General features: G+C 41.8%; 1 protein-coding gene and 1 long non-coding RNA gene across 2 annotated transcripts in view; one reads left to right on the top strand and one right to left on the bottom strand.

Moving 5' to 3' along the window:
- Positions 1–4,968: 4,968 nt before the first annotated feature.
- LOC132391569 (uncharacterized) lies at positions 4,969–12,316 on the bottom strand. Its single transcript, XR_009511267.1, has 3 exons — positions 11,948–12,316; positions 8,254–8,358; positions 4,969–5,088 (listed from the first exon to the last, which is right to left on the bottom strand). It is a non-coding gene; the product is annotated as an uncharacterized LOC132391569 (long non-coding RNA).
- Positions 11,131–13,862, top strand: part of pdgfc (platelet derived growth factor c) — a 273,557-nt gene continuing 270,825 nt past the window's right edge. Inside the window, exon 1 of the mRNA XM_059964928.1 lies at positions 11,131–11,884. Within this exon, the coding sequence (XP_059820911.1) occupies positions 11,776–11,884 (109 nt within the window). The 5' untranslated portion in view covers positions 11,131–11,775. The remainder of the gene's footprint in view (positions 11,885–13,862) is intronic.

The following is a 13,862-nucleotide window of genomic DNA, read 5'->3' as shown; positions in this document are numbered from 1 at the left end:
CTCTCTGGTCCTAGACTCCCCACTACTGGAAACATTTCCACATCCGTTCTATCTAGGCCTTTCAATAGTCAATAAATTTCAAATGAGATTCCCCTCATTCTTTAAAATTTCAGCTAGAACAGGCCCAGAACCATCAACTGCACCTCATACATTAAACTTTTCATTCTCGGGATCATTTTTACAAGCCTCCTCTTGACCTTCTCCAAAACTGCTCACAATACACCATGTGGTCTAACCAATGCTTTATAAACTCAGCATTAAATCCTTGCTTTTATATTCTAGCCCTCCAAATTACTCTGAGAAACTCTTGCTGTTACTGCTCTACTGCCAGCCTGCTAGCATTCCCTTCCAAACAACCTTGGCTAACTCCTCTCTCATGCCTCTATAATTCCCTTGACTCAACGGTAATACTGATATCTCCAGTTTTAGCTTCCCACTCTCAAACTGTGGAGTGATTTCTATCATATTATGATCACTGCTTCTTAAGGGTTCCTTTACCTTAGGCTCCCTAACCAAATCTGATTCAATACAAAACACTCAATCCAAAATTGCCTTTTACCCAGTGGACTCAACAACAAGTTGCACTAAAAAGCAATTTCATAGGTACTCCTTCTCTTGGATTCCAATATCAACCTGATTTTATAATCTTAACTGCATACTGAAATCCGCCATGACCATTGTAACATTGCCATGTTTAAATCCCTTTTCTATCTCCCATTATAATTTGTACTCCTTCTCCTGGCTACTGCATGAAGGCCTGTAAGTAACTCCCATCATGGTCTTTTATTCCTTACAGTTTTGTTACTATACCCACAAGGATTCTACATCTTGTGATCCAATGACATGTCTTTTTCAAAGGTTCAAAGGTCCAATTTAATGTCAGAGAAATGTATACAATATACATCCTGAAATGCTTTTTCCTTGCAAACATCCACAAAAGCAGAGAGGTGCCCCAAAGAATGAACGTCAGTTAAATGTGAGAACCCCAAAGTCCCCCCCCCAACTCCTCCGTCCCGTGTGTAAGCAGCAGTGGGCAACAATCCCCCCTCCCCCCACTGTCAGGAAAAAAAGCAAGCGTCAGCACCACCCCCGAGCTCTCAAGCTTGAGCAATGCAATAGCAAAGACACAGACTTGCAGTTACCCTAAAGACTTGGCGTTTCATCCGGCATTCGACATACCACAGGCTCTCTCACTCTGCTTAATAAGTGAGAGGGGGTTGTCTCCATTTTCCATTTTCCCGTCCCTCGATCCGCCCATCTCCAGAGCCCCGAGATCTAAGGCTTCCAAATATGAGCCAGTCTCTCAGGCTGAACCCTTGTCATGCCCAACAACAGCCAGTCTTGAAACCCTGAGAATGGGTCCCACTCCAGCTATGATCTTCTCTCAAGCACAACTCTGTGATGCCCACAACATTATACCTGTCTAATTCTAACTCTGCTACAGGACCATCTGCCATATTTTGTACACTGTACACATTCAAATATAACATCTTCAGTCCTGTATTCACCATTCTTCTTTTCAATTTTGTCTCCATGTTGCCTAAAGTTAATTCTTATCCCTTTCTAAACTTTAAGTCTTTGTCTTTCTGCTGGGTACTGCAGTAACTTCCCCTGTACTCCCCTTCCCTTTTATTTTATTCATACATTTCCAAGCTGTTGAACAACCCCCCCCCCCCACACACACACACACACACACACATATTATTTAATTTAAAGCTGTATCCATAGCCCTCACTATGCAATTCGCAAGTGTCTAGGTCCGGGCATGGTTCAGATGTATCGGAACAGCTCCTTCCTTTCCCAGTAATTGATGCTAAAGTCCCACAAATTCAAACCCACACCAATCTTTGAGGCATACATTTAGAAATATAGAAACACAGAAAATAGGTGCAGGAGTAGGCCATTCGGCCCTTTGAGCCTGCACCACCATTCAGTATGATCATGGCTGATCATCCAACTCAGAACCCTGTACCTGCTTTCTCTCCATACCCCCTGATCCCTTTAGCCACAAGGGCCATATCTAACTTCCTCTTAAATAAAGCCAAAGAACCGGCCTCAACTGTTTTCAGTGGCAAAGAATTCCACAGATTCACCGCTCTCTGTGTGAAGAAGTGTTTCCTCATCTCGGTCCTAAAAGGCTTCCCCTTTATCCTTAAACTGTCACCCCTCGTTCTGGATTTCCCCAACATCGGAAACATCTTCCTGCATCTAGCCTGTCCAATCCCCTTAGAATTTTATATGTTTCAATAATATCCCCCTCAATCTTCTAAATTCCAGTGAGTATAAGCCTAGTCGATCCAGTCTTTCTTCATATGAAAGTCCTGCCATTCCAGGAATCAATCTGGTGAACCTTCTCTGTATTCCCTCTGTGGCAAGAATGTCTTTCCTCAGATTAGGGGACCAAAACTGCGCACAATATTCTAGGTGCAGTCTCACCAAGGCCTTGTATAACTGCAGTAGAACCTTCCTGCTCCTGTACTCAAATCCTTTTGCTATGAATGCCAAGATACCATTTGCCTTTTTCACTGCCTGCTGTACCTGCATGCCCACCTTCAATGACTGGTGTACAATGACACCCAGGTCTCGTTGCATCTCCCCTTTTCTTAATCTGCCACCATTCAAATAATAATCTGTTTTCCTGTTCTTGCAACCAAAGTGGATAACCTCACATTTATCCACATTAAATTGAATCTGCCATGAATTTGCCCACTCACCTAACCTATCCAAGTCACCCTGCATCCTCTTAGCATCGTCCTCACAGCTAACACCGCCGCCCAGCTTTGTGTCATCCACAATCTTGGAGATGCTGCATTTAATTCCCTCGTCTAAATCATTAATATATATTGTAAACAACTGGGGTCCCAGCACTGAGCCTTGCAGTACCCCACTAGTCACTGCTTGCCATTCTGAAAAGGTCCTGTTTACTCCCACTCTTTGCTTCTTGCCTGCCTGTCTTCCTGTTTTAGCTGTCTGAGTTTATCAACACTAGGTTAATTTGCATGTAGCTCAGGAAACAATCCAGAGATTATTACCTTTTGGTATTTTAATTTAGTCCCTATCTGCTCAACCTCCCACAGCAGACACACAAAATGCTGGTGGAATGCAGCAGGCCAGGCAGCATCAATAGGAAGAAGTACAGTCGACGTTTCGGGCCGAGACCCTTCATCAGGACTAGTGGGAAAAAGAGATAGTAAGAGATTTGAAAGTCGGAGGGGGAGGGGGAGACCTGAAATGATAGGAGAAGGTAGCAGGAGGAGGGATGAAGTTAAGAGCTGGGAAGTTGATTGGCAAAAGGGATACAAGGCTGGAGAAGGGGGAGTATCACAGGAAGGAAGGCATTGGAAAGCAAGAACCACAGCAAAACCTTTTTCCTTGTTCTTTCTATGCTGTTGATGCACCCATGAATCCTGACAACTGAATCACTCCCCTTCCCACTCCAAATTTCTCTGCAAGTCAGATGAGATGTCCCATATCTGGGCACCAGGCAGACAACACAGTTTTCAGAACTCCTGATATTTGCAACAGAGAATTGTGTTTATTCCCCTGACTATACTATCCCCAAATGCAACTACATTCCTTTTCTCTCCTCCTGAATGCTCCCTGAACCACAGTGCCAAGGTTCAGTTGCTCATCCTTCCTACTCTCATCCTCACAGGGAGCAACGATGCCAGACCTGTTGGGAAAGCTCAAGGACGGAGGCTCCTCCAACACAACCCCTTGATTACCCCATCTGCCTCACTCACAGTCACACCCTGATGAAGTTAATCTAATTGGTGATACTGCCTCCTGACTCAAAGTGAAGTGTCTAAGCAATGCTCCCGGCTGCCTGGTGCCTGAAGCTGAGATTCCAGATCATCAGCTTTGCGCCTGAGTTTCTCAAGCAATGAACACTTGCTTCAGATGTGGTCAGCAGATACACAATGGGGTCCATCAGCTCCCACATCTTGCAGCTACATCACATCACCCAATCCTGCATTCCTACTTTATTTAATTAGACATCATTTGGTATATTTTTAGTTAAAGACTATAAAAAAAACCCTTATCTGTTTTTACCTGCTCCTTACTTGTGCCTCCTTGCCGAAGCCTTCAAGCCAAACTCTCAGACTCCTACTCTACATTAGTTGTAGATTGTAAAGAAAAACAATAGCTTTTGTGCAGGGTTATTCTTTATCAGGGAAGATATATTCAGGTCAATCAACCCTAAACCCTCCTCTTTGTGATTAAAATATCTGTTGTTCTTTTTTCCCTTTAACATCCCTTTCATTTTCTCTATTTTGATGTAATGAAAACATGTCTTTTTCTTAAAATGTGTTTTCCCAGCATTTGTATTTTAAAGATTTCCTTTATCCTATTTTGTGTTTGTTTATAATCAGATTGAAGATGAACTTGAATGGTCAAAAATATGGCTAGTGCTTTGCTGAATAATGGCTCTGCAACCCTGGGAGTTCCATGACCGATTAGATTAAGCAATAAGCTAGTGTGGGTGTGTAAATTGTCAAAGCGTTTTTGTATTCTACATTGTACAACCCAATCGATTGCACAAATTGTACTTCTAAAAATAAATATTCCCATGTACATTTCTGTAATCTCAAACACTCATAGTTCAAATGTTGAGTAAAAAACAAAGTATGGTCAGTAATAATACCATGCATTTTTAATTGTTTATAGATTCTAAACCTAATCAAGACTGCTTGATTCTGACACTGTATTACTTCTGATCACAATATATTCATCGAATTACAATGAAACTGATTTCCATGTTTTATTTTTCACTTGCACCCTGATGTACATGTAGTGTACTAGGTTTAATGGTCATGAAACTTTGTACATGTTATTGAATGTCGGGCCTGCTTAACCAGCTGAGTATCCCTGGCATCTTCTGTTTATGGTCCAATTTCCAGCACCCACAGATTGTGAATATGTTTCAAATGAGCTTCAACTGCTGCAGTAGAAATATTTCTTGTGATTCGAGAATCAGAAAATGAGGGCTTAATCTTAAAACTTGAACTTGGCTGCTTGGTGCTGGTGGTGGAAAGCATTTAGTTACACTGATAATAGTGGACCACATGAACTTCTCCCCTGCCCAGGCTGCTGAAAATGAGAAAACTAAGATTAATATTTTTTTTAATTTTATAATGCTACTATATCAAATGTTAGAGAGTAAAGGTATGCAAATGGATTAAGATAGTAAACATGCATAAATTCATGAATGTCATAAGTTTGAAGGGTTGATACTTAAACTGCTGCTTGCATTTTTTGTTTAGTTTTTAATTGGAACTTATAGGGTGCATTTAAAAAAAAACACAGTCCTCACTGAAACCTGTAATTCATTTTCTGTTTTTCTAATCCATTCTCATAATCACTCTTAAAATTGTAGGTTCTTAATCATAAAGTTACTGATGTGGAAGAGCAAACAATAAGTTAAAATTTAAACTAGAATGTTATCAGAACAAAAATACTGGTGTGTGTTCATAATTTTCCAAGGTTTCAATTTTTTACGCTGATTTATGCCTATAATTACATCAGGAACATCAGGAAAACTCAAATAATATTTTTGGTTCCAACTTGCTTCACACTAAAAAGCGGGAAAAAGGTTTGCCTTTGTAATTTTTAATGTCCTTGGATATCACAATACAATTTACAACAAATGAGGTGCCGTCTGACAATTATGTACTTCTACTGCAGAATGTAAAGAGGAGTCAGAAAATCTATCAAACCCAGGTTAGACACATCATATTCTGTCTGGGTAGACTCTAACCTGATGGCATGAACATTGATTTCTCTGACTTCTGGAAATTTCTCTCCCTTCCCCCTTCTCTCTTTTTCAATTCCCTATTCTGGCTCCCCTCTTGCCCCTTCTCTTGAACTGCCTATCAGCTCCCTCCAGTGCTCCTGCTACTTTCCTTTCCCCCATGGTCCTCTCTCCTCTCCTACCAGGTTCCTTCTGCTTCAGTCCTTTACCTTTTCCACCTATCACCTCCCTACTTCTTATTTCAACCCCTTCCCCCACCCACCTACCTTCCCCTTCACCTGGCTTCGCTTATCACGTTCCAGCTTGTACTCCTTTCGCTTCCTCACCTTTTTATCCCTTCTTTTCCAATCCTGATGAGAGGTCTCGGCTTGAAACAGTGACTCTTCATTCCTTTCTGTAGATGCTGCCTGACCTACTCTGTTCCTCCAACAGTGTGTGTGTGTGTGTGTGTGTGTGTGTTTTTACTTTCATTCTAAAGGTTAATCCTTTGTGTTATTGCTTCTTTGTTTGCAAAGAACTAATTTAAATAATTTCTATCATTAGAAAAAAATGCCAGAAACACAAAACAGGTCAGGTAGCGTCTGCAGAAGGAGAAACAGAGTTAACGCTCCAGGTCTGAGATCGTTTGTCATGGTACTTCTTTGCAAAGAAGTTGTTATCCAGATTGGAGGCATGTGATCATTGATGTGTCTCAGGGATCAGAGCTGGACCAACTGTGGCTTGTCATTGACAAGAACAATATGAATGACAATGTTGTTGGCTTGGGGAGTAAGTTTGCAGGTGACATTAAAATTGATGATGTAGTGGACAATGGAGAATGTAATGTAAGACTATAATGCGGTCTAGAGAAACTGGGGAAGTGGGCCAAGGGATGGCAAATTGGACTTAGCTCAGACAAGTGTGAGCTGTTACATTTTGCTAAGTTAAACCAGAACAGGACTTCCACAGTAATTGGTAGCGTCCTGGAGAGTGTTGTAGAATGGAGAGATCTTAGGGGTACAGGAACATAGTTTCCAGAAAACAGCAACACTTCATTCTAGAAACACGGCTATAAGAAGGATGTTACTACACTGGAAAAGGTGCAGAAAAGATTCATAATGATTTTACCGGGACTGGAGAGCTTGAGTTATAAAAAGAGGTTGAAAAGGCTGGGACATTTTTCCCCAGGGCATGGGGGCTAAGAGGTATATAGAATCATGAGAGATATAGATTAAAGGTGAGAAGGGAAAGATTTAAAAGGGATCTTTAAGGGCAACTTTTTCACATTGAGGGTTGTGGATATATGAAACGAGCTCCCAGAGGAAGCAGCAGAGGAGGGTACAATTTCAATGTTTAAAAGACATTTGGACAGGGTCATGGATAGAAAATGTTTAAAGGAAATAACAAAATGTTGGCAAAAGAGACTATCTTAGACATTTTGTTGGGTGTGAACAAATTGGGCAGAAGGGCCTATTTCGATGCTATGTAGCTCTACAACTCTATAACCTGAAATGCTCCCTGTTTCTCTCTCCATGACTTGCTGAGTATTTTCAATTCTTTCTGTATTCTTTACAGATTTCCAGCATCAGCAGTCCTATTATAGTTTTCATTTACTCTTACCCTACACTTGTATATCTATTTCTGGATTTCCCTCTGCCAAGCTATTTCTTTCAGGGGGAAAAGTCCAAATGTGTTTCATCATAATTCATAGTTTTGACCATAAAAATTAGCCCTTGAACATTTCTCTGCACGGTTGGTGATTGCCTTTGGGTTTGCAGTGCAACGTAAGTTTCTCAGGATGAAGTCTGACCAATTGATTATTCCTTTATTTTAGTTTTCAAATAATGCAGTTCAAACCTGTATTTGCTTTAGTGGGTCCTGCACTACATTACAAGCAAGAAATTTGCAGATGCTGGAAATCCAAAGCAACACGCACAAATTGCTGGAGGAACTCAGCAGGCCAGGCAGCAACTATGGAAAAGAGAACAGTCGATGATTTGCACCCAGACCCTTCATCAAGATGAATTTGACGTTTTGACTTTATCCCAATGAAGGATCTCAGCCCAAAATGTCAAACTAGACCCGACGTAGATTGAGAGGCCGCTTCACCGACCATTTTCGCTCCATCCGCCAGAACAAGCGGAATCTCCCAGTGGCCACACATTTTAATTCCACTTCCCATTCATGAGTATGTTGGCATAAACATCAATTTCTCAAACCTCTAGTAATGCCTCCCTCCCCTCACCATTTCCCATCCCTTTGTCCCTCTCTCATGTTATCTCCTTGCCCGCCCGTCGTCTCCCTCCGGTGCTCCTCCCCATCCCCATTGGTTTTTCCTTTCTCCCATGGCCTTCTGTCTTTTTCACCAATCAACTTCCTAGCTCTTTGCTTCATCCCTCCACCTCCAAGTTTCACCTATCACCTGGTGCTTCTCTCTCCCCTTCCCCCACCTTTCAAATCTACTCCTCAGCTTTTTTTCTCCAGTCCTGCTGAAAGATTTCATCCAGAAACATTGACCGTACCTGTTTGCCTAGATGCTGCCTGCCCTGCTGAGTTCCTCAAGCATTTTGAGTCTGTTGCTCGGATTTCCAGCATCTGCAGATTTCCTCTTGTTTGTGTGCGTTGTCCTGCACTATATTAGATGGGCATAGTGAACAGTAAGTCAGCAAAGATCTCAGGAACTTAATTCTTCACTACAATATAATTCAATTAAATTCACAGAGACAAAAAGATATTCAGAAATCTGCCCTTGCTGACTATCAACCATCTAGCCATATTAACCTCATTTACCAGTACCTGGTCCACAACATCTGTGCATTTATGATTTCAGTACTCACCCAGATACTCCCATAAATGGCGTGTGAGTACCTGCCTATACCATCCACTCAGGCACCATAGTCCAGATTCCAACGAGCACCAGTGAATCATCAGGTAGAGTCACCAGTGAATCATCAGGCTGCCATCAGGTAGAAGATACAAGAGCCTCAGGACTCATACCAGGTTCAAGAACAGTTACTACCCCTCAACCATTAGGCTATGAAATAAAATGGGATAACCACACTCACCTTCACTTGCCCCATCATTGAAATGTTACGACAGCCAATAATCTCACTTTCAAGGGCTCTTTATCTCAGTTTCTCATGTTCTCGTTATTTATTGCTACTTATTTATACTTGCATTTGCACAGGTTATCGTCTTCTGCACTCCAGTTGATCTTTCATTGGTCCTGTTGTTGTTACTTTTCTATAGATTTGCTGAGTCTGCCCACATTGAAATGAATCTCAGGGTTGTATATGGTGACAGAAATATACTTTGATAATAACATTTACTTTGAACCTTGAACCTTGAAAAAGCCTTCTTCAGATTTTCTCTAAAACTTTAACCCCTTACTCTAAATCTACGTCTCCTGTTACATATTTACCATCAACTTCATTTCCTTTATTTACATTAGATTTTATTTGCTGATAATCAGTCCGGATTCAGACTTTGTCCAGCACATTCTGTAATTTGCCTGCTACTTGTTAGCAGTTTCAACATTGCTAATATTATTTGGAGGAGCAACACCTGGCATTCTGTCTGTGTAGCTTCCAACGTGATGGCATGAACATGGATTTCTCTGACGTCTGGTCATTTCTGTGTCTTCCCCTCCTCTATGTTCCAAAGCTCATTCTGGCTTCCCTCTCATGCTTCTTTTCTCCTTATGTGCCCATCGCCTTGCTTTGGTGCCCTCCTCCTTCTCCTTTTCCCAAGCTCCACTTCCCTGTCCTATCTGATTCCTTCCTCTTCTGCACTTTACATCTTTCTCCCATCACTTCCCACTTCTTAATTCATTCCACCCCCTCCCCACCTCCCTACCTTCTCACTCACTTGGTTTCACCGATCACCTCTCAGTTGTACTCCTCCCCCTGGCCTTACCCTCTTATTCAGGTTTCTTCCCCCTTCCTTTACAGTCCTGTTGAAGGGTCTCGGCATGAAATGTCAGCTCTTCATCTCCTCCAGAGCCGCTGCCTGACCTGCTGAGCTCCTCCAGCTCTTTGTACCAGTTCCTCAAGATTTCCAGCATCTGCGGTCTCTGATGTTTACAATTTTGACATTGTTGACTTTTTCTAGGTGTAAGCTACTGATAGAATTTATTTAGATAACAATAGCAATCTCTGAGGACTTTATCCAGTACTGATTTACCTATTTTTAATCCACATAATTTATCTAAACAGAATAATTTGTGTTTTAAACCTTTGCCCAATTTCTTATCTTCAATCAGGAATTATCCTGATGTATTTTGATTTAAATTTGGTCACCATCAAATCTAATCGTATGAGAGGGTTGTGATTCAGAAAGTCCGTATTTTTTATTTGCTTTAAGTACAGTACAATTACGTACACTACTGCTTTGCATTTGAAACGTATTTCGAGAAACTCTGGACTTGCTTGGTCCAACAGTACAAACCATTTGGCAGTGAACCGTTCAGCCGAAGGAAAGACATTCATCAATTGTCTCTGCGGTGCTAATATGCCCCCAAGTGCCTCTTATTCCTTATAGGTTGGTTTATTTACATATTTCTTTTATTTCAGAATAGCATCAATGAACACCATCCAGCGAATTGATCATCACTTCTAAATACCTTCGGACAAAAAGAATCTATCAGCCATTAAGATAAATCTTCCCTCCCTCTCTCTTCCTCTCCCTCCCTCCCTCGCTCTCGTGCTTTTCAACTTCATCTATTGTAAATTCACACGAACTTCACTAACGCATAGATTGTTTTAGATCACAACTTTTCAAACCTGACTTTTTTTTTAAAACTGGACAGTTTGAATTAACAATGGGAGTCCTTGACGATCAGTTAAAACAAGTTCTGACGCATGAATTAGGCATAAAGTACAGACAATGGCCACATCTTTGATAGTAAAGCCGGCACGAGGTATCGGAGCACTTTCCCGTTCACTTTGCGGCGAACACTTGTGTGAATTGCGAGTGAATCTGATCAGTTCCAGCGGATGGGAACTGAATACTGTACTGTCGTTATCCACATTGGTCCCCGTAATGGGTACAGACGAAACCCTAAAAAGTAGTAGAAGTATTTATTCGCTGTTTCCATTTTTATATGGATATAGGGTTTCCCCAACTATCTCAAAATAGTTTATAAACAATCCGAAGTTTCGATTTGTAAACTGCACTGGGGGGATTAAGGCTGCTATGTAAAGTCTGATGTGCGAAGATTTTTTTTGTCTCTGGAGAGGTTTGCAGCCAGCAATGCTACACCACCTGTCGTGTCGCCAGTTGGCAGTCTTGCTCACCCAAGAGGCGAGTCCACCCAGCGTGTCTGAACGGAGCAGCCCGTGGGTTTTGTGTATGCGTGTTTGGTGTGTGTGTGTGGGGGGGGGGGGGGTGGACGTAAAAAGTGCACAGGCGTAATCTTTCCTTTCGTACGGTAACAGGCAGCACTTTGAAGGATTTGTTTTTGTCTTTAGCTGACGTCAAGTGAGCAAAAAAAAACTTAAATCAGCCCTTAAAAAAACTCCACTTGAAAGTACCCTGGAATAATGGAATCCAGCTGTTCGCTGGTAAACTACCTTTTAAAGTAATTTTTTGCTAAAAGTTTGTCCAGACAGAAAAGTTTGGCTCTGGCAGCTGATGATAGGGGAAAAAAGCAAAGAGAAAAAAAAATCACAAAGATCGTGGACTTTATATAGAAGACAGTTTTAAAATCCAGAAGTTTATAAAAGTTGACAGGTGTGCGTAAGGACTTGGCTGCGTCTTTAAAAAAAAACTTGGTTTCTGGCATCAGCGTCTGTCATTTTTTTTCCGCCTTGCATTAGCCATTGAGTTGATAAGTGAGATCGTTGGGTCGGGGCACGGAGGAGAGAGAAGAGAGTGCTTTGGATCGGAATGTGGAAGCCACTGTGTGATTATCTGGTGAAAATGCTGGCACATCAGGGTCCCCGCACTGCGTGGTAGACGGCAGCTGTGACCGAGTCAGCGCGGAGAAGCCCAGTGCGTGTCTTGTCTGCTCTGTCCCGACAGCGCTCACACACTGTGCCCCTCAAATGTCCCTGTCATTAGCACTCCTGCTAATATCGGCTCTCAACTTCCGCCATCATGGATCGGAAGCCCAAATCAACAAGTTCCAGCCCTCAAGTAACAAGGAACCGAACGGTAAGTCTATCTCTATCCCCACCCCCCTCCGGTTGCCCTTTGATGTGGTGAAATTGGCTTTACCCCTGTATTGTTTGCCGCACTCACTTGCCGGTGTGGCGAGTGGCGGATCCTTACAGGTATGAGGTTCAGCAGGCTGCCAAACTACTTTACAATTGAGGGAATCTCGTCCCTCGCCCTCGTCAGTCGTGTGAATGCAAGACTTTGCCCGTAGGGAATGTCGATTTATTTCCCCAGCGCCAGAATGCAAACGTCTCTTATGGATCCCATTTCTGCAAAATGCTGCTCCAGAACTTTCGCATTATGCATGCAATCTCATCGCGACCACTTTCCAGCGCTGTGAAATAATAATGCATAGAAAAAGTTCTTGAGAGAGTATTTAAATTTTCTGCTTTCTACTTCTGAAGTAGAGCTGGCGTGTTTTTTATATATTTAAACAGAGCCACGCCGCTTGTAAATGCGATGACATCTGGCACCTGCAGGCAGCTAGGGCGGCGATCAAAGAGCAAGCGTTAACAAAGCTGGCCTCGCAGTGAGAGAACTTGGAAGAGCCAGTGAAAGCGATCAAAAGAGTCAGTCAGCAAATGAGCTACGCACTGACAGACAGCCGCCAGGTCTTCCAAAACCTCCACGTCACATCTTGAGAGCTGCGTATACATAAAGCGCGCTTTTTGGTAGATTAGTTTAGCACAGAAGGGGGCCATTCAGCCCGTCGTGTCTATAGCATTGATTTCTGGACTGCTGACATTATGTATCCTTATCTGCTATAATACATAAAGCAACTTTTATTTACTTGTGAAATGAAAGTATCACTCAGACATTTCAGAATTATGTAGAGTTTATTTCATAAAGTTAGATTAAAGCCAGTTTCAAAAACATGTAATGCAGCCCATTTTGATTTTTACCTCCTTTTTTAAAAAATCGCAATGGACAATCGAAAGGTGCTCTCTAGCTGCGGTATGTCCTCCTGGCGAAACTAAGATTAGTAGTTTAAAATGCACTCTCCCCATTCATTACCACCTAATTATATAGCTTTGGGTCTTGACAGTTTTAGATTACAACCTAGTCTAGGTAATAATAAGGGATAGAAAACATAAGATTCCTGTGTTTTTCTTTAAAGACACCCACCCCGAATAAGAAATGGATGGAATAGACCAGCATGGGCTCGGACTAAAGTAAAAACTTGAGATTAGTTTAACGGCAGCGCTTTTATACACTTATTAAACTAGATTTATGGACAAAACATTCTGTTTAACAATTTGCAGCTGAGATCATAGGAGCCATCAAAGGATTTCTTGCTTTAAAAAGGCGGAAGTAAAGCTGTGAAAAAAACGACGAGTTGTTGTGTTCTCTGTCTTGATCACTAATGAAGGAGATTTTCTTTATGTGTGTGATATAGTGCCGTGTTAGCTGTGGTTCAGCTATATGATGGTTGGTCAGTGCGCAGCAAAGCCTCAAAATAGATTTAGTTGAAGATGCTATGTACCTAGACTCCATGCTGGGTCTGCGTTACGTGACTCAGACGGAGCAAATAGTTAAAGTTGTTACTTGAATAAGTGCTTTGAACATTACAGGGTAGATTCAAACATCCCACTAAATGCTTCTGTTGTACTTCTCTAGAGTAATACTTGTGTTTACAGGGTATGGAGCCATATTCATTCAATAAGTCAAGTCAAGTCAAGTCACTTATTGTCATTTCGACCATAAGATAGTAAAAATGAGACAACGTTTTTCAGGACGATGGTGTTACATGACACAGTACAAAAATAGACTGAACTACGTAAAAAACAACAGAGAGAAAAAAAAACAACTACACTAGACTACGGACGTACTCAGGACTGCATAAAGTGCACAAAACAGTGCAGGCATTACAATAAATAATAAACAGGACAATAGGGCAGTAAGGTGTCAGTCCAAGCTCTGGGTATTGAGGAGTCTGATAGGTTGGGGGAAGAAACTGTTACATCGTCTGGTCCTG

The sequence above is a fragment of the Hypanus sabinus genome, chromosome 3 (assembly GCF_030144855.1).
Source record: "Hypanus sabinus isolate sHypSab1 chromosome 3, sHypSab1.hap1, whole genome shotgun sequence".
Classification (NCBI taxonomy): domain Eukaryota; kingdom Metazoa; phylum Chordata; class Chondrichthyes; order Myliobatiformes; family Dasyatidae; genus Hypanus; species Hypanus sabinus.
Note: the sequence above shows the minus strand (reverse complement) of the source record. Positions and strands in the feature narration are given on the sequence as shown.